Source organism: Eptatretus burgeri, chromosome 4 (assembly GCF_056783735.1).
Source record: "Eptatretus burgeri isolate ZD-2024b chromosome 4, Ebu_testis_v1, whole genome shotgun sequence".
NCBI classification, from domain to species: Eukaryota; Metazoa; Chordata; class Myxini; order Myxiniformes; family Myxinidae; genus Eptatretus; species Eptatretus burgeri.
Window position 1 is genome coordinate 115,032,838 of NC_140964.1, and position 22,768 is coordinate 115,055,605.

General features: G+C 42.4%; 1 protein-coding gene across 9 annotated transcripts in view; it reads left to right on the forward strand.

The window, feature by feature from the left end:
- Positions 1-22,768, forward strand: part of KANSL1 (KAT8 regulatory NSL complex subunit 1) — a 351,273-nt gene that overhangs the window by 296,580 nt on the left and 31,925 nt on the right. For 8 of the 9 annotated variants that reach the window (XM_085879826.1, XM_085879819.1, XM_085879820.1 and 5 more), the window contains one exon: positions 7,949-8,055. The exons of the other annotated variant lie outside the window; for it this stretch is intronic. In XM_085879826.1, the coding sequence (XP_085735952.1) occupies positions 7,949-8,055 (107 nt within the window). The remainder of the gene's footprint in view (positions 1-7,948; positions 8,056-22,768) is intronic. 9 annotated transcript variants of the gene reach the window in all.

Genomic DNA, 22,768 nt, shown 5'->3' on the forward strand with positions numbered 1-22,768 from the left:
TGTGTGTGTGTGTGTGTGTGTGTGTGTGTGTGTGTGTGTGTGTGTGTGTGTGTGTGTGTGTGTGTGTGTGTGTGTGTGTGTGTGTGTGTGTGTGTGTGTGTGTGTGTGTGTTCTTCTTTCGGCTGCTCCCGTTAGGGGTCGCCACAGCGGATCATCCGTTATGATCCGCATACTGATTTGGCACAGGTTTTACGCCAGATGCCCTTCCTGACGCAACCCTGGTCGCCTCTTACGACACAGGGAGAAGGATTGGGTTTCGCCACGATTCCGGGCTGCCCTATACCCTCTCATAGCGCGCCCCAGCGCAGAGCTCCCATCCTCAAGCGATCCTCCAACCCAAGCCTCCGAGTCGCTGGATTACAGGCGCACGCCACTACGCCCAGTGTATGTGTATATTTGTGTGTATATATCTTCTTCTCCTTTCGGCTGCTCCCGTTAGGGGTCGCCACAGCGGATCATCCGTATGATCCGCATAGTGATTTGGCACATGTTTTACGCCGGATGCCCTTCCTGACGCAACCCTGGTCACCTCTTACGACACAGGGATATGGTACACCTATTTTAACCGGGGTATTCACCGGCCCAGTATACTGGTACTCATTTCGCCGACCTCGTAAGGATGACAGGCTGAGTCAACCCCCTGGTGTATTAATTCAGTGGCCCAACGGGGCTTGAACTCAGGACCTATTGGATCCCAAGCCGCTGCCCTAACCACTGCGCCAACACCAGGCGTGTGTGTGTGTGTGTGTGTGTGTGTGTGTGTGTGTGTGTGTGTGTGTGTGTGTGTGTGTGTGTGTGTGTGTGTGTGTGTGTGTGTGTGTGTGTGTGTGTGTGTATGTGTATGTGTATGTATATATGTATATATGTATGTATGTATATATGTATGTATATATATATATATATATATGTATATATGTATATATATATATATATATATATATATATATATATATATATATATATATATATATATATATATATATATATACATACATACATATATATATACATGTATGTATGTACGTATATATATATGTATATATATGTATATGTATGTATATGTGTATATACATATATATATATATATTTATATATGTATACACACACACACACACACACACACACACACACACACACACACACACACACACACACACACACACACACACACACATACATACAGGGGGTCCTCGACTTACGACGGAGTTCCGTTCCTACGACGCGTCGTAACACGATTTTCCGCGCAAGTCGGAACACACCTTTTAGTGTGTTCTGCCCCTCATTCCTCAAACAATCTTTTAGCCTTCTCCTGAATCAACATAAGGCTCATTGGGATACGTCGTTGATGGTGGTCATCCAGCCAAAGCACTACCGTAAAATTCGGACTATTAGCTGCAACTTTTTCCCTCAACTTCGACCTCTGCGGCTAAAATAACGATGCGGCTTGTTTATGGATTTTTCCGATGTTGCAGGTTTTCCCGATGATGCGTTCAGGCCAAATCAAGTTGTTGTCGTCAGTCTCCAGTCTATGTTTAGATTCACATTAGGTTTCAAAACTGGTTTTGACTCTTCATGAATTCAAAACTCACTGTAAAAGTCCTCTTCCTGCAGAAAGTCAATTAATTTTCCTGACTCATCGCAGAGAGGTTATTCTTCTTACTTGGATCGACGTCGTTATTTATCTATATGGTATTTATATTGTTTATTACCTTGCATTGTTAACCGAAACTTGAAAAACGTAGAATGAGCGAGGTAAACCACAGCTGAGCGAGAAAAAGTTCAATCCACACTCCAAGTGTCTTCCCTGATCGCTGTGGCTGTTTGTGTGTTTCCCTGCTTTCTTCAGTGATGAGTTTGCGACCTCAGAATATATTTAGAGAGATATTGATTTGGTAAGAGTATGGTATGAAGAAATAAGAGCTCCACACGAGGAATTCAAGACTCACAGAGGGGCGAACTTTCTCGCTTCCTAAAGTCAACAAAGGCTTTCAGAGGTAGGAAATGCCGATGGCCTGAACTGGAAGACGAACTTGAAGACTGGGTTTACACACAGAGAGTGGATGGTCGGGGTGTTTCTACTGTTCAGATTAGACTCAAAGCAAGATCGATCACTTTTTGTGGCTAATTTTCGGACGTTTTTGCGCTTGGTTTTTTTCTTAATAATTTATGGGAGATGCGTTGTAACCACGAAACGTCGTACGTCGAGACCGTCGTAATACGAGGATTGCCTGTACATATATATATATATATATATATATATATATATATATATATATATATATATATACATATATATATATATATATATATATATATATATATATATATATATATATATATATATATATATATATATATATATATATACATATATATATATATATATATATATATATATATATATATATATATATATATATATATATATATATATATATATATATATATACATACATATATCTTCTTCTTTTGGCTGCTCCCGTTAGGGGTCGCCACAGCGGATCATCCGTATGATCCGCATAGTGATTTGGCACATGTTTTACGTCGGATGCCCTTCCTGACGCAACCCTGGTCGCCTCTTACGACACAAGGATATGGTACACCTATTTTAACCGGGGTAAACACCGGCCCAGTATACTGGTACTCATTTCGCCGACCTCGGAAGGATGACAGGCTGAGTCAACCCCCTGGTGTATTAATTCAGTGGCCCAACGGGGCTTGAACTCAGGACCTTTTGGATCCCAAGCCGCTGCCCTAACCACTGCGCCAACACCAGGATATATATATATATATATATATATATATATATATATATATATATATATATATATATATATATATATATATATATATATATATATATATATATATATATATATATATATATATATATATATATATATATATATATATATATATATATATATATATATATATATATATATATATATATATATATATATATATATATATATATTATGAGTGTGAGGAAGATGGCCAAAATTGAACGTGCTTTTACCAACCAATCACACCCTTCACTTACTTTCAAACAACAGGATATAAAACAGGTTCAGGTTAAAGATGTAAAACAACAGGATGAACATGTGGGTGGTGTTATTTTCAATTCCATGCTTTAAGGTATACAAGGGAGAACAATGGAAAGATGAGAAAGATGTATCTGGATGAAGGACCTGGGACTCGAGCTTCCACTTTTAACTGATCTCTATGCCTGCTCTTGAGGTTTGATGCTCAAGAGTTTGGTATTTCTCTCACAGGGAAGACAGACAATTGTCCTCACAGAGGCTTATGGGCCTTTGATTTGTAATTACACCCATTGGGGAACCAGGGAGTGGAAACTTTTAATTCTCTTTTTACCTCAATTCTGGCATTGGACATCTAGTTTTGCCTCTTGTCACACAACGTTTTACTGTTCCACTGTATTTCTTCAAATTTGTTATTTTTCGGGTACCAGGTGTTTTTGAGTTACAAGTTTTAATGGGGCTTCCTTTATCTTGCACACCTGATCCTCCTCTATTGGCATCTTTGTACATACACTATATTCCTCACACTTTCACCTGTGTGTATAGTTTTTCACATACAATTTAGATTTACATAATTTTGCTTGAACTTTATTTTAATTCAGTGTTTCTTCCAATTCAATGTTTCAGAGTTTGTCTCATTTCTGCCATTATTTTCGTGTTTTTGACAATTTTCTTTTTCTCTCAATACACAGTGTTATGCGATTCCAAAAAAATCTTCCAATATCACGTTTTAGACAGTTTACAGTTCTCTAAATTGCTTTAACCTGTGTTTTTCATTTTTGTTTCAAAACATTAGCACGTTCATCATTTATCAGTTTCTCACACCGTGTGCTTTTAATGTGGATATTTGTCTTGTTCTTCATGCTGCATCCAATTACGTTGAGGCTGGTAACTCTTAGATTTGCCTCAAGTCTTGCACAAACCAGTTGGCCTGGTTTGCCATTCGACTGGAGCGCATGAGGGGAATGGAATTTGGCCAGACATCTTGGGATAACTCGCTGCCTCTTCATTGATAGACATCTTGGGATATTTAACATCCTAAATAAATCAATGCTTGCAGACAATTACCCAGCTTAACGTCCCATACGATTAACTGCACCTTTGATTGAATGCTCTGCCTGCAAAACAGGAGTTCTACAGTTTATAGCAGGCTCAGGAATTTAACCCAGACTAGACTGCAAAAGGCGAGTGAATTGCGACTGTGGCAGCATGCTGGATGTTTTTTTATGCTGTGCATGAGCAATACAACTTGTGATTGAATGATTATGTTGATTGACAACATCCGTAAAACTCCATTCTCCGTGGTGCTAAATTTTAATATGCATCACCCTCTGATTACAGACACATGCAGGAGACCACTGGAAGCACATATTTCCTCCACTGATTGCTGAAACGTTGTACATAAATTGTAACAATAAAGGTTGCAGATTCATGCGGTTTACACTTCGTTCCAACTTGTATTTACTTGAACACATGCACAAGCACACCGATTTTTATAGCTGCAAGATTGAGGCTCATTAAAGACCAAGGTAATTGGTGATAAAAAGGCAACAAACTGAACGTGGGGCAACTGTTGCACACTCAAGTGAATGCATGTTTAAAGTCCTGGAAGGAAGAGTGCAATCGAACAGCCTCAGGAAGGTGGCTCCACAAACCAGACAGAAAAGTTGAAGTGTGTAATCAGCCTGGATTTTGTGAAATTTTAAAACCAGGAAGGGTTTTTGGAAGAATGAATGTAGGAAGAATGAATTAAATCTCACACTCTCACTATGTCTCTTCGAAAGGACCGTTTACAAAACCCCCCCATCCACTTTCTCAACAATCCTCTGGAAGAAGTCTTTTCTTTCAAGCTTCTAGGTCTCACTATCTGCCATGACCTTTCCTGGGAAAGTCACATTTCCAACCTCGCCTCAAAAGCCAGTCGCCGACTGGGAATCCTCCGTCGTGCTAAGTCCTTCCTCGGCCCTCTTGAGCTCCTGACCACTTACAAAGCTTTTGTCCATAGCCTGATGGAGTACTGCTCTCCCCTCTGGGCTGGTGCTCCTGCCTCCCACCTTTCTCGGCTTCACGCTGTCGAAACCAGGGCATTTAAGATCATCGGCATCTCCCGCAATGAAGCTGAGTCTTTGGGCCTCTCACTCGATCACCGCAGGTTGGTCGGTGGTCTTTCTGTCTTCTACCGACTCCTCTCCAGCCTTGCCCCCCTGCTCTCTCTGCGATTTGTCCCCACCACATTTCCACAGGGCGCTCAAGGTCTGCCAACAACCCCCTTCTGGTAAAACTACCAAAATCACGAATCACTGCTCATCTTCACTCTTTCATTCCTCTTTTTTCCCGCCTTTGGAATAAACTCCCTCACTCTAATCAATCCCATTATTCCCTCCAGGCTTTCAAAACAGCTGTTCACCACCACCTCTTATCTTCCCCCATCCAAATTCTCGATCTTTTCTACCCCCGATAATCCACCCAAGCCCACTTCCTTCATTTCTCCTGCTTTCCTTCCTGAAAGTCCCTGTAATGTCCATCTTCTCTTCGCCATGTTCCCCGTCCCATCCCTATCCCTCTCCCTTCCACAGTTCACCTAATGTGTCTGTTCCCCACTGTTTTGTCCCTTCCACTCCCGCCCCTCTTGTCTCATGCCTCCTTGCTGTGAGTTGTGTGTTAGCTCTCATACGAGCCTCGACCAAGGTATACAAAAAAAAAAGGGGGAGAGGGACAAAAAAAAAAAAGAGAAAGAAGAGGGAACAGAAGAAGCGATTAAAAAGCAGAGCCCACTGACCTATCTGTGATTAGAGAGCAACATGTTATATGATTTGTATTCATTGCTGGAGATGCCAAATATTGAGAGCTCAAAATTCCACATTTTCCAGGAGATACAGATGTGATGCTGAGCTCAAGCCAATCACAGCACAACTTCATTTAGTTATGGACAAAGGCTTTATTAGCTGTGAGTAGTTCTGATTTTTCAAGACAGTATTTGGAATGACAAAGAATGCCCAATCGGCTACTGGGTTTAGAGGCCAACTTTGCAATGTGGTTGGCCCAGGAGAGGTCATGACTGATGGTGAAGCATAGACATTTCCTTTTTCTGCTCGTCAACTTATCATTTGCCCACAGTTAACATCTGTCTACTTGGATGTCAGCCGACATACTGTTTTTGACAATAATGGTGTAAAACAGATCCTCTTTCTTACAGGTCCATTAGCTTCCTTCAAGTTATAACCAAAGTCATGGTATCCATCATCACAGTTGATATGAAGTCCTTCCTTCTCTGCAATAGCTTTATCTCAGACCTTCAGTTTGGTTTCTGACCTGCTCACTCCACCCTGGACATGCTTCTGCTCCTCTACTAACAATGGATTGGGGCCATGAATCTGATAAGAGATCAGGTCCATTTCTCTGAACATATCTTGATCATTTGATCGTCTGTCACCCCACCTTGTTGTCCAAACTCTCAGGTTATGGCATCAAAGGCAACCTTTTGTGCTGGGTGGCTGGGTGCATAGCTGTCAATGGGATCTTCTCGCCTCTTCACCATGTCAATTCTAGAGTGAACCAAGGCAGTGTCTTCGGCCCAGTCCTGTTTCATGAATTATTTTTGTACACAAAGTCGAAGCTTGTGAAAGAGATGGAGCACAGAACACAGTGGAAAGCAGAGAAACACTCAAAAACACCATCTTCCATCAAATGCCCCTCTGTTGTTTCTGCATGTGCTGCTGCTGGTGCGTTTCCCTGCTTTATGTTCTGTTCTTTGTTCCAGCTCTTTCTCAAGCCTCAACCTTGGATCTAAAAAAGGCCTAGAGGTTCAAGAGACTGAACCTTTTCCAGTGGCTGACCATGGAAATCGCCGGGTTCGTTTGACAATCCTTTGAAGCAACAGCGTGAGAATGAGATTTTCCAGGATTGAAATATTATTCCATTTATCAGACAGGCATTTTCTCTCTTCTAATCAATTGCAAATCAGCACTTGCTGTGGCTTTGCAAAACAAATACAGCCAGAGGCATGCTGGAACCATCTAATCTACCCACGAGAGGGGTTTGAATCTTCACAGGAGAGGGGTTGCTGATTTGAAAATATCCAGGATAAGTCAGCTGATGGAATGCTTTGAGAAGTTGAGTTCATCTCTGATGCTGTTGAGCTTAATGTAAAACTTCTGTTAAGATGCAGTCCCAAGAGGGAGTATTTCGTCCACAAACCTTGCTTTCTTGGGTATAATATAAAGTCAGCTGTTTCACCTACTTTGTGGACATTAAAATTCCTCAAGTATCTTTTGAAAACAGGCAGTAATTTTGTTCCAGTATCCTGAATCCTTCAAAAATAAAAAAATACGAAGTGCACTTTTGTTGCCCCAACCGACCAATAAAATTTTAAACCACTGCAACACAAGTCTACGTCAATTGAGCTGCACAATTCCACAGGTTTTAGCCTCTGCTCCATCAAAGTTTGTGGTGTTTGTGTGAAGACTTGACTCGTCAAATGTCCCCATATATAATCATCCAATGGATTCAAGTCGAAGCTGCAAGTGGCCAACGTCATTCTACTCTCGTGCCTGTCTGGAGACTAAAGAGAAATGTTCACTGAGAAAGTCGACAACTCTTTCAGTGTGGGGAGTTGTTCCTTCCTTCATGGACGACTGTGTGCCTGTTTTTTGACCCTTTGTCCACAAGTGATGAAAAACTGTTCCACTCGCTCATTGCCAAAAATGCACTGGATGCAAAAATCTAAACATGCACGTTACATTATGATGTGGTGATAAAATTTATTGCTTACCTTCATTGAAAGAAAATAAAAATAGTCAACATTTTCTTTGACCCCCTGTATATTTGTGTGCATTGTCTGTTTATCCTAGAAGGGACTTGTAATTTCGTGGATTTGGGTAGTGTTCATGAATGTTCAAATTGTGTAGGTGGAGGATCTTTCTGACGAAGCATTTGGGGCACGGCATGCGAAGTACGAGCAGAAGGAGCAGGCTCGCTGGAATTTCTGGTATCCCTCCATTCATCGACGCACAAGGTATTTGTGAGTCAACATTAAATAAAAGTTACAAGAGTGATTCGTTTTTGACAACTTGATGTTTGCTTTTTCTCTTTCAACTTTGTTTCTTTCATTGATTAATTATTATCGAGTGTAATGATAACTTGCTGTTGTGTAAATTGTAACTGACCTTGGGTGATAAATGTGCAGATTTAGGGGACTAGAAACACACTCACTATGGAAGTGGGTGGGGGGAGGGGGTGCGGGGTGGTGGGGTTGTGCATTTCCAGTCCTTTTATCTTGATTATACATTTTCTCACACCATGATGTGTGAAAATGAAACTTTAGACTTACTTGGGAGGTTGGGGATCTGGGAGGGAGTTGGTGTTATTACCATTACTGTTATTATTTGCAATATTATTATTTTGCAATAACGTTGATAATATTAGCTCACCTGGTACGTAGTTCCGGGGAGCTTATGCGATGGCATGTCGTCCATCCACAAATATTTGCAACTTCTCTGAAACTACACATCGGATTTTGATGAAACTTTACCACAACATTCATCACCATGTTTGTTCCAAAGTTTGTTCATGGAATTAAAAAAAAATCGAGTCCTAAGGGGGCCTATGAAGGTCGACGAGGGTTGCCCCCCAAAGAGATATTTGCTTTATTCTCAGAAACGACACACACAATTCCAATTAACCTGACTCCAACCTTCATCAACCATGGTGTACCGAAGTTTGTTCATGACATTAGAAAAATCGGGCTCTTGGGGGTTTTAAGGGGGGTTGCCCCCCAAAATATGTATTTGCTTTCTTCGCCGAAACTACACACACAATTTCGATGAAACTTGATTACAACCTTCATCACCCATGATGTACCAAAGATTGTTCATGGCATTAAAAAAAAATAAAAAAATTGGGGTCTAAGGTGGTCTATGGGCGAGTTGTGCCCCCTTAAAAAGGTATTTGCTTTCTTCTCAGAAACTACACACACAATTCCGATGAATCACCACAACCTTCATCACCCGTGATGTACCAAAGTTTGTTCATGACATTTGAAAAATCGGAGTCTGAGGGAGTTTAAGGGGGGGTTGCCCCCCAAAATGTGTATTTGCTTTTTTTTCTCTGAAACTACATCCAGAATGTCAATGAAACTTGTCCACAACTTTCATCACCCGTGACGTATAAAAGATTGTTCACAATATTAAAAAAAAAGTTGGTGTCTTCGGGGTTCTACGGGGGTGGAGGGGGGTGTTGCCCCCCAAAATATGTATTTGCTCATTTCTCTGAAACCACACAAACAATTTCGATGAAACTTGACCACAACTTTAATCACCCGTGATATACCAAAGATTGTTCATGACATTAAAAAGAAAATCCATAAGTAATTACTTTCTTCTCTATTACATATTTTGTGGGTCATCCATGCCTACCAGTGGTTCCCTGGTTATCTTATCCAGCTACTACTAGGTGAGCGCCCAGGGGTATTGCCCCGATGTTTATTATGTTATTGTTGTTATTATTATTATTATTATTATTATTATTATTATTGCCGACTCACCATTTTGAACGTAAAATGTCCTCAAAAGATGATATGCTTGATGTCTTGCTTCTTCTTCATGTGATGAACAGACAGCAGCACGTTAATATTATTATCATTTATATCATTATTATTATTATTATTATTATTATGCCATTAACATTAATGGTGTTGTTATTTTTAATTTTGGTATTGGAAGTGACCTTGGAAAAACGCCATGAAAAGCTATTTATACACATTAACATGGTCTTTGTCCAAGGCGGAAAAACCCCTTGGGGAGGGGGACAAATGAATTCGCTGCAACCTCCGTTGCATGATCCTTTGTTTCCCCCATGGCAAGTTTTGTTGAGATTGGTTAAGTCATGACCAACTGCATCGTGGTCAGACAGACACAAAATTACATCTTTCAGAATAACTAGTGGGGCACCCATGGGAAACCCAAGGGCATAGAAATGTATGACATTTGGACATCTTGAGTTCGACGCTGCGCATAGAATCTTCCAAAATGGTTGCTGGCAATTCTTCAGATCCAGAAATGATGTAACATACACTTTATTTACTTCACATAGCATGTGATTACATCACATGTGAATACATGTCCATGCACATGTGAAGTATAGTTTGTTTATAAATGCCAGATATCTGAAATAGCTGTATTTGGAGCAAAGCCAAATTGAAACTTTGGATATTGTCTTGGAAGTTGCGATATTTTCCATCATGAGCTTGATAAAGTTGTTGCAGTCGAGCAGGTACGGCAAATCGTGGAGGTAATTGGACTTTCCTCTTGAAGCAACAATGTGTAAATCCATCCCCTTTCCCTGTTAACGATGACAAAAAATGAAATTGGAAGGTGAATTAGAGTTGAGATTTAGTTGTGAGGGAGTCTGAATGGACTTTATATTGCAGGTTATTTCACTTATAATGCATATTTTGTCTAAAAACACGAATTTTCTTTCTTTTTTTGCATCCGAAACTTACACCATCTTAGCGACTACAAAAAAAAGAAATCGGATATCGAATTGGAGTGAAGCTAAAGCCATGAGAGAAAGAAAGTGCGAGCCTTACAAAAGAGGCTATACGGAGCAAACAAAATGGCAGCGATTTGATTTTGAATAATCTGATATTGAATAGCCCTGAACTGAGAATCCCCTCCCCAAATGGATGGATGGACAGACAGACACAGACAGACTGGCGCAGATTATATATGACGAGTGGGGCACCCATGGGAAAACCACGGGCATAGAAATGTGTAACATTTGGACATCTTGAGTTTGATGCTGCATCTAGAACAGTGGTCCCCAACCTTTTGATCCCACAGGCCGCATTCACTACTCCCAAGGATGTTGGGAGCCAGAAAAAAATTGATGCTTTTTATTGAGTTTTATTGATGCAAATTGATTTGATTCCTCCCGGCGGTAAGCAGCAGTGGCCGGCAGCGGCATTGTGTAAGGTTTTTCAGGTGACGGCGCCTGCCGGCAGTGGCCGGCAGTGGCATTGTGTAAACCCCTTTAAAATTCCATCATGGAAATGTGTTTTGATTGGAAAGTCCTCGCGGGCCGCAGTATAGGGCTCCGTGGGCCGCAGGTTGGGGACCAATGATCTAGAATCTTCCACAATGTACTGGCAATTCATCAGATCCAGAAATGATATATAATGTACACAATTTATTTAATTCATGCAACATGTGACGACATGTCCATGTACGTGTGAATAGTTTGTTTATAAATTTCATATGCACTACTTGGCCAAAAGTATGCGGACACCTCCTCGTCCAACATCTTATTCTAAAATCTTCTTCTTTCGGCTGCTCCCGTTAGGGGTCGCCACAGCGGATCATCCGTATGATCCGCATAGTGATTTGGCACATGTTTTACGCCGGATGCCCTTCCTGACGCACCCTGGTCGCCGCTTACGACACAGGGATATGGTACACCTATTTTAACCGGGGTATACACCGGCCCAGTACACTGGTACTCATTTCGCCAACCTCGGAAGGATGAATAGGCTGAGTCAACCCCCTGGTGTATTAATTCAGTGGCTCAACGGGCTTGAACTCAGGACCTTTTGGATCCCAAGCCGCTGCCCTAACCACTGCGCCAACACCAGGCTCCATCTTATTCCAAAATCATGGGTATTAATATGGAGTTGGTCCCCCCCTTTGTTGCGAAACAGCCTCCACTCTTCTGGGAAGGCTTTCCACACCAGATGTTGGAACATTGCTGTTCGGATTTGCTTCCATTCAGCCACAAGAGCATACCTGAGGTCGGGCACTGTTCATCCCAAAGGTGTTCGATGAGGTTGAGGTCAGGGCTCCATGCAGACCATTCGAGTTCTTCCACACCAATCTCGACAAACCATTTCTGTATGGACCTCGCTTTGTGCACCGGGGCCTTGTCATGCTGAAACAGGAAAGGGCCTTCCCCAAACTGTTGCCACAAAGTTAGAAGGACAGAAGCATCTAGAATGTCATTGCATGCTGTAGCGTTAAGATTTCCCTTCACTGGAATTAAAGGTCCTCGCCCGAACCATGAAAAACAACCCCAGACCATTATTCCTCCTCCACCAAACTTCACAGTTGGCACGATTTATTTGGGCAGGTCGCGTTCTCCCGGCATCTGCCAAACCCAGATTCGTCCGTCAGACTGCCAGATGGTGGTGTAGTGTGATTCATCACTCCAGAGAACGCGTTTCCACTGCTCCAGAGTCCAATGGCAGTGAGCTTTACACTACTCCAGCCAACGCTTGGCATTGCGCATGGTAACCTTAAGCTTCTGTGCGGTTGCTCAGCCATGCAAACCCATTTCATGAAGCTCTTGGTTTACAGTGCTCATGCTGACATTGCTTCCAGAGTCAGTTTGGAACTTGTTAGTGAGTAGTCCAGTAAAATTATAAAATACCTTGAACAAATTGCTTCAGAAGATTTTTTTTGCTTTGACTGGTTCATTGGACCCCACTGAACATCATATCGAAAGTTATCTCAAAGTTACCCCACCTAAGGGCCCTAATTTGCATAAATTAAAGATAGACGCCATGTCAGAATTCAATGTACAGCAAACTTTTTTCTGGGTGGTTTTAGGGCCCATACATGTATTACCAACAGATAGGAATGTGATATCAATCTATCGAATAAGGCTACTTCTGTTATGATATGACGTCACTATGACGTAGTATTACGTCATGTCATGACGTAGTCCCTGATTTTACTGAAAATAGACATTTTGTACCTTGTTATTGTAATTCCCTGTAGAATTTGGTTTTGATTGCTGTTTCTTTAGCCCTAGAAGACTCTTTGGGACCAAATACTACCTACTTACATGTCGTCCAATAAACCAGCTGCACTACTTAGCTCAGCCCCCCCGTGAGTTACAAGTCCGTGTCGTCCTCAGTCACGTCAATAGCTGTGCTATTGGAACAGTCATCACCATGACATTCACTACAGACATTTGTACATTTCAGGCCTTGCTTTCTGCAGCTGCATCTGTTTGTGGAGCAGTCCCCTTCACACTGGCACCTTATCAACTTTAGAATATTGTGAGGGGCAGGCTGACAGTCCATTGTTTTCGGTATAAGTTTGCCCTGCAGATCCTGCCATCCCCATTCTACTGCCCTCAATGCACATTTCTCATCCTTTGACATCCAACATTTAGCTTGGTAGAAGGCTCGATATATGTGGTACTGTCCGGCATCCAGTGAGGGTGGAAGATTTTTCATCTCTACGCTGGAAGCACACCTCACTACTTTGTCCTTGAACTTCCTTATCCTCAGTGAATCGAAGGACTCTGTGTTCTTGCCTCCGTATAATTCTACTAGGACCATCTCCCCTGAGGTTTTCATCTCCTCACGAGTGGAACAATCCAACACTTGCTCCAGCTGCTTTGCAAACGAAGAGTTTGACATCGCCTTTTTGAGAGGTAGTCCTTTGCCAATCCCATACAATCTCGAAGTTGTGTCACAATCTCCAATGGCATGGATGATGGGTAACAGGTAGCAAAGCTTTTCACCCAGAGAAGTCTGCAAAGCATTGATCTGCCACTCTCTAATTTTAGTGTTTTTATCTGGTTTCACTGCTTTGTCCGATCGAAATGTCAACTCATTCATGTCCCCTTCAGCATGGTGACAAAGTAACACCAGAAGGTCGATGTCTTCTCCGATAACATGTGTAGCACCAATTTTTGCGCACTTCACCCCAGTCAATGCAATCAAAAGATCAGCGTCACCTTTGGAGTGCAATGTTTTGATACCCTGGGTTTGGAGTTTTTCAGACAGGAAATTGATGAATTTCTGCTTATTTTCGACGTTTGCCAAAAAGTGTTCCTTTTTCGACTTTAGCGCCATGCTGCCAGTGAAGAACACCTTTGGACCAACTGCACCCTTTGATCACCTGAGATGAGTCGTATATTTTGTGTAGCTGTCCGTTTCATATCCATCGAAAACTACAAGTGGATTTGCAAACGTGTTCACATACTTGACGTATGTAGAAGCTATGGAGTCAAACGTTTCACCCCTTTTCCAGGGAAATCTCTGTAAAAGAGAACCTCCATCGAGGACATTGTACACTGGTTTGCTGTCACGCGTCTGCTGGCCATCATTTGATGAAGTGGACGGTAGCGCATTAGCCAGTTGTGGCTTGTTTGCCTGGCGGAGAAGACCGTGTTTATCAAACAATGCTGACGGTTGCGTAGAAACTTCATATTTCAATAGATCATCCAAGCTATAGTCACTGTTGTGAGCTAGAATTAGCAGCCTCTGAAAGAGAAGCTGAGGGTCAACTTTCAGTTTTTCGCCATCCACAACCAGCTGTTTCATTCCCATTCTTTCTATTTGTTCCTTCCTTCTGAAGACAAAGTCGAATGCGTTTTGTCCCTCCATTTTGTCCAAGATAGCTTCTCCGAATTTCCTTGCTTCATGTGGGTTACACGAGGCACTTGCAGTCACCCCAGTGGCTACGCTGTGTAATCCTCCTTCTGACACGAATGGGTTGTAGTCATTGAGGTACTGGAAAATCTCGTAAGTGTCTTTATGATCGCGTTCCTTCCGTGCAACAAAAAGGTCCTAATGCTGATCACTAGTATTTTTTGTTTCACCTGCAAGTTCCTGCATCGATTCATTGATGTCAGCACAGGCGGGCATTGCAAGAAGCCAGCGTGTCCGCTGCTTCTCTTCCATACCCAGGCCTCTTGTCAAACCCCCTGTGGTTTTGATTGTCCGCATAAGAACCTGTTCGATGACTCGGTCACTAGGCAACCCAGCCCAGAAGCGGTCACTGTGCCGGATGACAAAAAGACCAGAACTGAACCTGTTGTAGACATCAGGGCTTGTTTCTTTCAATTCCAGCATATCCTGAAGATGGATCTGCACTGATTTCATGTTGTGGTCCAGATGCGGCAAGACACCTCAGTTACAACTGAAAGTCACCCGTTCTTTGAGATCTCAGGAACATCTTCAGCAAATCCACCATTCCCATGTACTGGATCCAAAGGCTTCCTGTTGGGAACTCAGACAAACGTTCTTTCTCTGCTCCCATTTTCTCCTTTATCCGGTCAAACACATCCTGCTGGCAAACCACTTCGTCAGTCATCTCCTCTGCCAGGATAGCATCACAGCATTTCAGGGCCTCCCGAAGGTCATCTGAGGTATCTAGGACGTCTTCCTCTTCTGAAAAAACTGGTACATCATAGCATCGTGTTAAGAGGATCGCATTTAAAGCAGTGTCTACCAGGAAGTGTCCTCTAACAGCCCTTGCATATGCCTTTCCACCTTACATGTGCGCCACAGCATTGCCAGCATAAACTAGCTCCAGCATTTCCTTCAGGCCCGATCCTTCCATTCTGTAACCGATACTGCCAAGGTAACTCATTGCGGTGTGAAAACCCCCAAGTATCAGTATGATTGGCTTGAGAATGCTGGCTGCATCTTCATTCAGAATGATTGTTCTAGATTTCCACCAGAGAGGCTGGTCGAATGTTACCACTGGAACTGTGCCTTGGCGCTTGCTTTCAGTCGCAACGAAGTGGAGTGTTGAATAAATGCAGGTCATATCAGTTGGGTCAAGATCCAACATAGGAAGAAAGTGAACAGTAGCCTTTCCTGGATGGTCACTCTTGCGCAATGCCTGCATCATTCCACTCCAGCCTGGAGAACATGGTCGAAGGGACCATGATACTTTCCACAAAATGTCCAGTTTTCCATGCTGTTCATCGGCGATTTCAAGCAGGGGCAATTTCCTGAATACCAATGGAAGGCTCTTCCCTTGAAAGTATCTATAGTGGCGAATTGCAATTTTGGTATCCTCCAGTCCACCTGCAGTTGAGAGGTGGGTTAGTCGTGGAATAGCACCTTGTCTTTTTGGCATACCAGGGGTCATTGTCATTATGATGCCCATTGCATGGACTGTACCACATCCATCTAAAGTCCTCAGATTATGGTCAACATTGTCTGCTATGTACTGACCAAAGTGTCCAGCTACTGGAATATCTGTGCCCTTAAAACAAGCTGCACTTGATTCAAAGTTCAGTACCTCTGAATAGGACACGCATAGCCCATGATTATTCAAACTATCAATTAAGAACAGCGATCCGTACTGGTGGTGCATTTGAACAGCAAGACCGAAGGGAATAGGAGCCAGAACAATCCTTGGTCTGGTCATCTGAACAATGCATTGTCCAAGGGTAGCAACTTTGAGATCCTTCGTCTTTCCTGTTAGAATACGGTCCAGAAATGTGCGCAACAAACCTGGGACATAATCCAGGTTATCTTCAAGTGAGCTTAATTTGTTACTATCGGGATAAGTCTCCTTTGAAGTTTGAATGCACTTGATTTCATTGCGAAAGAGGTCTGCTGCAGCATTTACAATTTGCTGTTTTATTTGATTTTCATCTGTTAACGGGGTATCATAAAATGTCTGCAGTATTTTGGCAGCTTTTGTTCGGAATGTGACCACATCTGGGCGCCCGTTTATATTGGTTATTACAACAGAATCACCTAAGTGCTGCTCAAGTTTCTGACGCATATATTTTGGGCTATATGCATCTGGGGTAATCTGGGACATTTTTCTCACAAGGTCTGTAACGGTAGTTTGCTCATCATCATCCTGTCTAAGTTCATCAACCACTGAAGAAGGCTTCTTCCCGTGACACATCGGACCTCCGGCCTGGTTTTGATACACTGCGTTCTCTTCCATCACTTTGTTGGTACCGCAGAGGAATAGATAGGTTTTTAGAACGAAAATTAACACTGCAGACATGATGATAGAGAGCGTCCGCAGCCGGTAAGTCTGTTGCGTTACTTTTTCTATGCCTTACATCTCCAGCCCAGCTATCATCATCACCCCGCTCTTCACATGCCTGAATGATAGATTTCTGAAAGTCATATGTCCTTACTAGAAAACAGTCTCGGTTCTTTCTTTCTGTTGTAAGAATCTTTGTAAGAATCAAAGTGGTGTGAACATGATGAAACAATAATTACAATTCCAGAAGTAAAACAAATTCGCAGTTATTATCTGAAAATGTACCCAACGTCATTGGACTAAGTAGTGCAACTGGTTTATTAGACGACATGTAAGTAGGTCGTATTTGGTCCCAAAGAGTCTTCTAGGGCGAAAGAAACAGCAATCAAAACCAAATTATACAGGGAATTACAATAACAAGATACAAAATGTCTATTTTCAGTAAAATCAGGGACGATGTCATGACGTGACGTAATACTACGTCATAGTGACGTCATATCATAACGGAAGTAGCCTTATTCGATAGATTGATATCACATTCCTATCTGTTGGTAATGCATGTATGGGCCCTAAAACCACCCAGAAAAAAGTTTGCTGAACATTGAATTCTGACATGGCGGCCATCTTTAATTTATGCAAATTAGGGCCCTTAGGAGGGGTAACTTTGAGATAACTTTTGATATAATGTAGAGGATCCTATAGAAACCTTCTGAAGCAATTTGTTCTAGGTTCGGCCATATTCTGCATAGTTTTACTGGACTATTGTGTTGCATCCGGCAACAGACAGTTTTTCCACGCTACGCACTTCAGTACGCGGTGGTCCCGTTCTGTGAGCTTGTGTGGCCAACCACTTCGTGGCTGAGCTGTTGTTGCTCCAAGATGTTTCCACCAGTTGACTGGGGCAGCTCTAGCAGGGCAGAAATTTGATGAACTGACTTGTTGGAAAGGTTGCATCCTATGACAGTTGCCACGTTGATATTCACTGAGCTCTTCAGTACGGCCCATTCCACTGCCAATGTTTGTCTATGGAGATTGCATGGCTGTGTGCTTGATTTTATACACCTGTCAGCAATGAGTGTTGATGAAATAGCCGAATCCACTCATTAGATTCGTCCACATATTTTTGGCAATGTATTGTATCTGAAATGGCTGTGTTTGGAGCAAAGCCGAATTACAACTTCGGATATTGTTTCAGAAGTTGTGATATTTTCCGTCATTGCATTGATAAAGTTGTTGCAGTCGAGCAGGTACGACAAATAGTGGAGGTAATTGGGCTTTCCTCTTGGAACAACAAAGTGTAAATCCATCCCCTTTCCCTGTTGATTCATTTGTGAAATGTTTCGCAGAACAGTACACGCTTAGTGAGGTCACAGGACTGCAATTATGTGCTTGGACAATATTATCAGATACTTTGTCCGATTCATTACGGATGCTGTTGTGTGTGTTTGCTGAGCACAAATTACCCTCAAAAGTCTTCGTTGCTTAGCATGATGTGCAAGTCTGTGTTGAAATCCATCAGCCATCTCATTCTCCCACCTCGTTCTTTTTCTTGCTGCTTCCCGTGCAAGTCAATGATGATGCTCATGAGCGGCTTCATTCTTTTCCCTCATTCTTTTATTCATTTTGGAAATAGCAGTTCCAAATGCAACGCGTCGTGTTTTACGGTTTAATGTCCCTCCGATTGATGCCTTGCCATGCGCGCCAAACACCAGGGTGGTAGTTTATAGCTGGGTTTAGATTTCAAACCTGGCAACGTAGCTCAAAGCCGAATGTACAATCTTTTGAGAGTCTAAGCTATCGTGGCAAGCCATAAAATAACAAAAGCAATGCGGTTGATTACACTGAACAACAAAATTTTTTTACTGGAGATGTGTAAAGTGATTTAGACTAATTTGGGTACGCTGATTTCAAAAATCATAACCGTTTTGCTGTATCACGTCAGGATTTTCAGTAACAGAAATATTCCCATTGCCTAGAAGTCAGGATTTCAATGAAATTTACAAAAATTCATTTATTCATTTATTTCATCATGAATGCTTCAAAATTATAGAAATTACAGAAAAACTCCACTAGAATGTAATTAAAAATGCTTTAGGCATTTGGCTTTGCGTTTGTGCTGCTCTGTGTCAGTTTCACGATGCAGGAACCAGCAGAAATCGCCCATCATGTTCGGGTTGTGCCGCCCTTGGTAACGCGTCTCCATGAGTGAAATCTCTTGGTGGAATCGCTCGCCGTGCTCGTCCGAGACTGCTCCCAAGTTGTCAGGGAAGAAGTTCAGGTGCTGGTGTAGGAAATGGATTTTCAGGGACATCCTGGAGCCAAGTTTCCTGAAGGACTCCAGCAGCTGCTGCACTATTTCTTCATAGTTGTCCACGCGCTCGTTCCCCAAGAAGTTGTCCGTCACAGCTTTGAAGCTCCTCCACGCTGCCAGCTCTTTGGGGTTTAGAGTTGTCTGAAAAGTTTCGTCCTTCATAATCTGTCGGATTTGCGGTCCAACAAAGACACCAGCCTTGATCTTGGCCTCCGACAAGGTGTTGCCAAACTTTTCCTTGAGGTATAAAAACCCACGCCCATTCAGATCCATTGCCCGTACAAAACTTTTCATCAAGCCGAGCTTTATGTGGAGTGGTGGAAGGAAAACCTTGGCTGGGTCGACAAGGGCGACATGCTTCACGTTGTGTCGACCAGGTACATGCTCTTTTCGCTCTTCCCAATCTTTCTTCGTCCAGTGATTCTTGTCGTCTCTGCTATCCCAGAGACAAAGGAAGCACATGTATTTCGTGTAGCCTGACTGCAGCCCTAACAACAGCGCCACCACTTTCAAGTCTCCGCAGATGTGCCAGTTGAAGTCATTGTACTTGATGGAATCAAGCAGCTGCCGCATAGTCTCATAGGTCTCTGTCATGCCGAACGCGTGAGCCAGTGGGACTGATGGTTTCTCGTTGCCATTGTGGAGCAAAACAGCCTTCAAGCTGTTCTTCCCCGAGTCGATGAAGAGGCGCCAGTCTGCAGGATCGTGATCACACCCAAGTTCTTTCAACAGACCGTTGATGTCACTGCAGAATGTCATCGTGTCTTCCATCTCAAAGAACTCAGCCATGTCTCTGTGACGTGCTCTGAACAAGGATATCTTGGTGTTAGGTTCAAGTAGATTCCACTGCTGCAGCCTTGATCCAAGCAGCTCTGCCTTCGCCTTTGACAGCGAGAGATCTCTTACAAGATCATTTAAGTCTCCCTGGTTCAGAAGGTGTGATTCTTGAGTGTCGGGTTCAAAAGGTTCATCATCACCATCCTCTTCACCACTGCTTACAGCTATGTTCTGATCAGCTGGAGGTGTTGGAACGGGGTTCTCGTCATCATGAGGCACAGGTTTACGAGCAGAGACGCAGTCAGCGTACTTGATGTGACCTTTATTCTTCTTGTTGAAGCCGGCGATGCTTGTGCAGCAGAAATAACAATCATCATGATGATTCTGCGGCTCACGCCATATCATGGGCACCGCAAATGGCATGCTCGCGCGCTTGCTCACCAACCACTGAGTCAAGGTTGTGTGACAGCTTGTGCAGCAGATTTGTGGTGCCCAGCTCTGTTCTTGGTCCCCCACCTTACACCCGAAGTAGTGAAAGTAGGCGGCCTTCATTTTCACTGCTGTAGATATACTTCGCTGTTGATCTTATTTGGTATACCGACCACACACATAACAGAAGTTGTCAGGATGATTGGTACAGGAACGCCTATTCATCTTTATCTGAAAGAAAGAAATATAACACAAGTTAACAACAATTGTACGAAATAGACATGTTAAAGGCGTATGTAAATTTCATTGAAATCCTGACTTCTAGGCAATGGGAATATTTCTGTTCCTGAAAATCCTGACGTGATACAGCAAAACGGTTATGATTTTTGAAATCAGCGTACCCAAATTAGTCTTAATCACTTTACACATCTCCAGTAAAAAAAAAATTTTGAAATTTGTTGTTCAGTGTTATTTGGAATAATACTTTAACAATGCTCAAGTTCTTGACGCCATCCTGCTTCACACAGGAGCTTTGTACTTGTGTGATTCCGGGATCAAAGAGTACCGAAGACTTGCAACTTTTTTGTTTGACTTGTAACGTCTCAAGAATGAAACATTTTATTTTGATGACTGTCAAAAGAATACAGCTCAAATGGAAAAGTCCCTGGGAAAAATTGTTGTGGGCAGTGTATATGTGCATTACACCCTTCTGTCCGACAAAAACTGAAATTAGGGTCATTCTATCTCAGTTCACCCAAGGGTTGCAACCCGAACCCCTCATATTTGGCAATTTTTTTTGCCTGTATGTTACATATGATAGTCTATGTTCACATACAAAATTTTAGCTAAATCGGACAAGGGGTTGACGAGATATGACCTTGAGAACTTTTGACCTTTTCGACTAATGTCGCGTTTCCACCAAAATTCAAATCCTCATATCTCAGCAACCCCTTGCCCTATCTCGATTATTTTGGTGTCGTCGGAAAGGTAATTGTCCATAGAATGCAAATCCAGCATCGGTTCGCCAATCTAGTTAAGTTAGGGGGTGGATGATTCTTGGACATGACATTTGACCTTGAGCTTGAAGACCTCGTGACCTTGACCTAACCTTGCATGAAAATGAAAGTTCATACTGTCTACTATAACATCAAAAAACTGGAGGGGTAGTATTTTTTTGTTCTCAAGATATTTTCGGCCAAAGTTCAAAGATCGTAAAAATGCAACCAAATCATGACGTAAATAGACATTTTATGGATGCGTGGGACAATATAAAAATAAGTATAATTTTTTGAACCTGTGCTTTCATTTGGAGGACTTTGGAATCAATGCTGAGTGGAACTTTTTTGCCACTTCACATGGCAAAAGTGCATGTGACTGGTTAGGCGGAACTTTAAAGAGGTTATTAAAGGCTCGGTCACACCTTGACGTTTTAGCCAAGTTATGCCGATTTTTGAATTTTTTTTCTAAAACGCTGGCACACGTTGAATACGTTATGGGTAAGTTTTGATAACATTGAGAGCACGCTGAAAAACACTGCCATACGTCGTTGTACGCTGGCTTTAAACGTTGTACTTTTTGGTTGTCCTCAAATTTTTTCATGCTTGAAATTTCACGATGTATGCCGGCGTATGACTCACACGTTCCGCTACGCTGGCCACAAGTTGTATGCACGGTCTGCGATCGTTGACAGACGTCAACACATGCTACTTGTAAGTTAATCATAAGTTGAGACACGCCGAGGTAATGTTTAGCGTACCCGAAACTTATTTCTAACCCATGATTAACGTGTTGTTGGCACGTTACGCGATCGTTTCCACACATCGACAGATGATTAGATAACTTGGTATAGATTTGGTATTAGATAACTTGGTATTAGATAACTCTTACAACCGATGTCACAATACCAAACTTACTCATACCGTATTTGACGTGCCCCAACGTTTTAGACACATTTTTCTTAGGTCGGCATACGCTGGCAAGATCGCCAAGGTGTGACCGCGATGTTGTCACTTCCTTTTCTACGGCAGTTATGATTCGAATCGTTGTGCGTCAGCCTTTTAATAGGCTACGTCACGACATCATCGGCGATGCTTGCAACGCGCTATGCCTAAGTTAGACTATCGTTGGGCATCGGTTGTGTAGGCCGACAACAGGTTCAGCATTCGTTGGTATAAGTTATCTATTACACAACGAAACGTTCTGTGTCCGTTACCAATGCGTTATACATAAGACCAAGTCGCTATGAATACGTCAACGCGATCGTTGCCACACATCGACAGACGTTACTTTTAAGTTACTCATAGGCTGAAAGACGTCGGTATAATGGATCGTCCTTGCGTCAGCGTCCACGGCAACGGCCAGGACACTTATTTGCAGCATTCTTCAAACTTTTCTTCGGCATGACGAGGATGTTCACACTTCGATGTCTAGCTTGGCTATGATTCCAATTGTCCATCGGCAGCGTC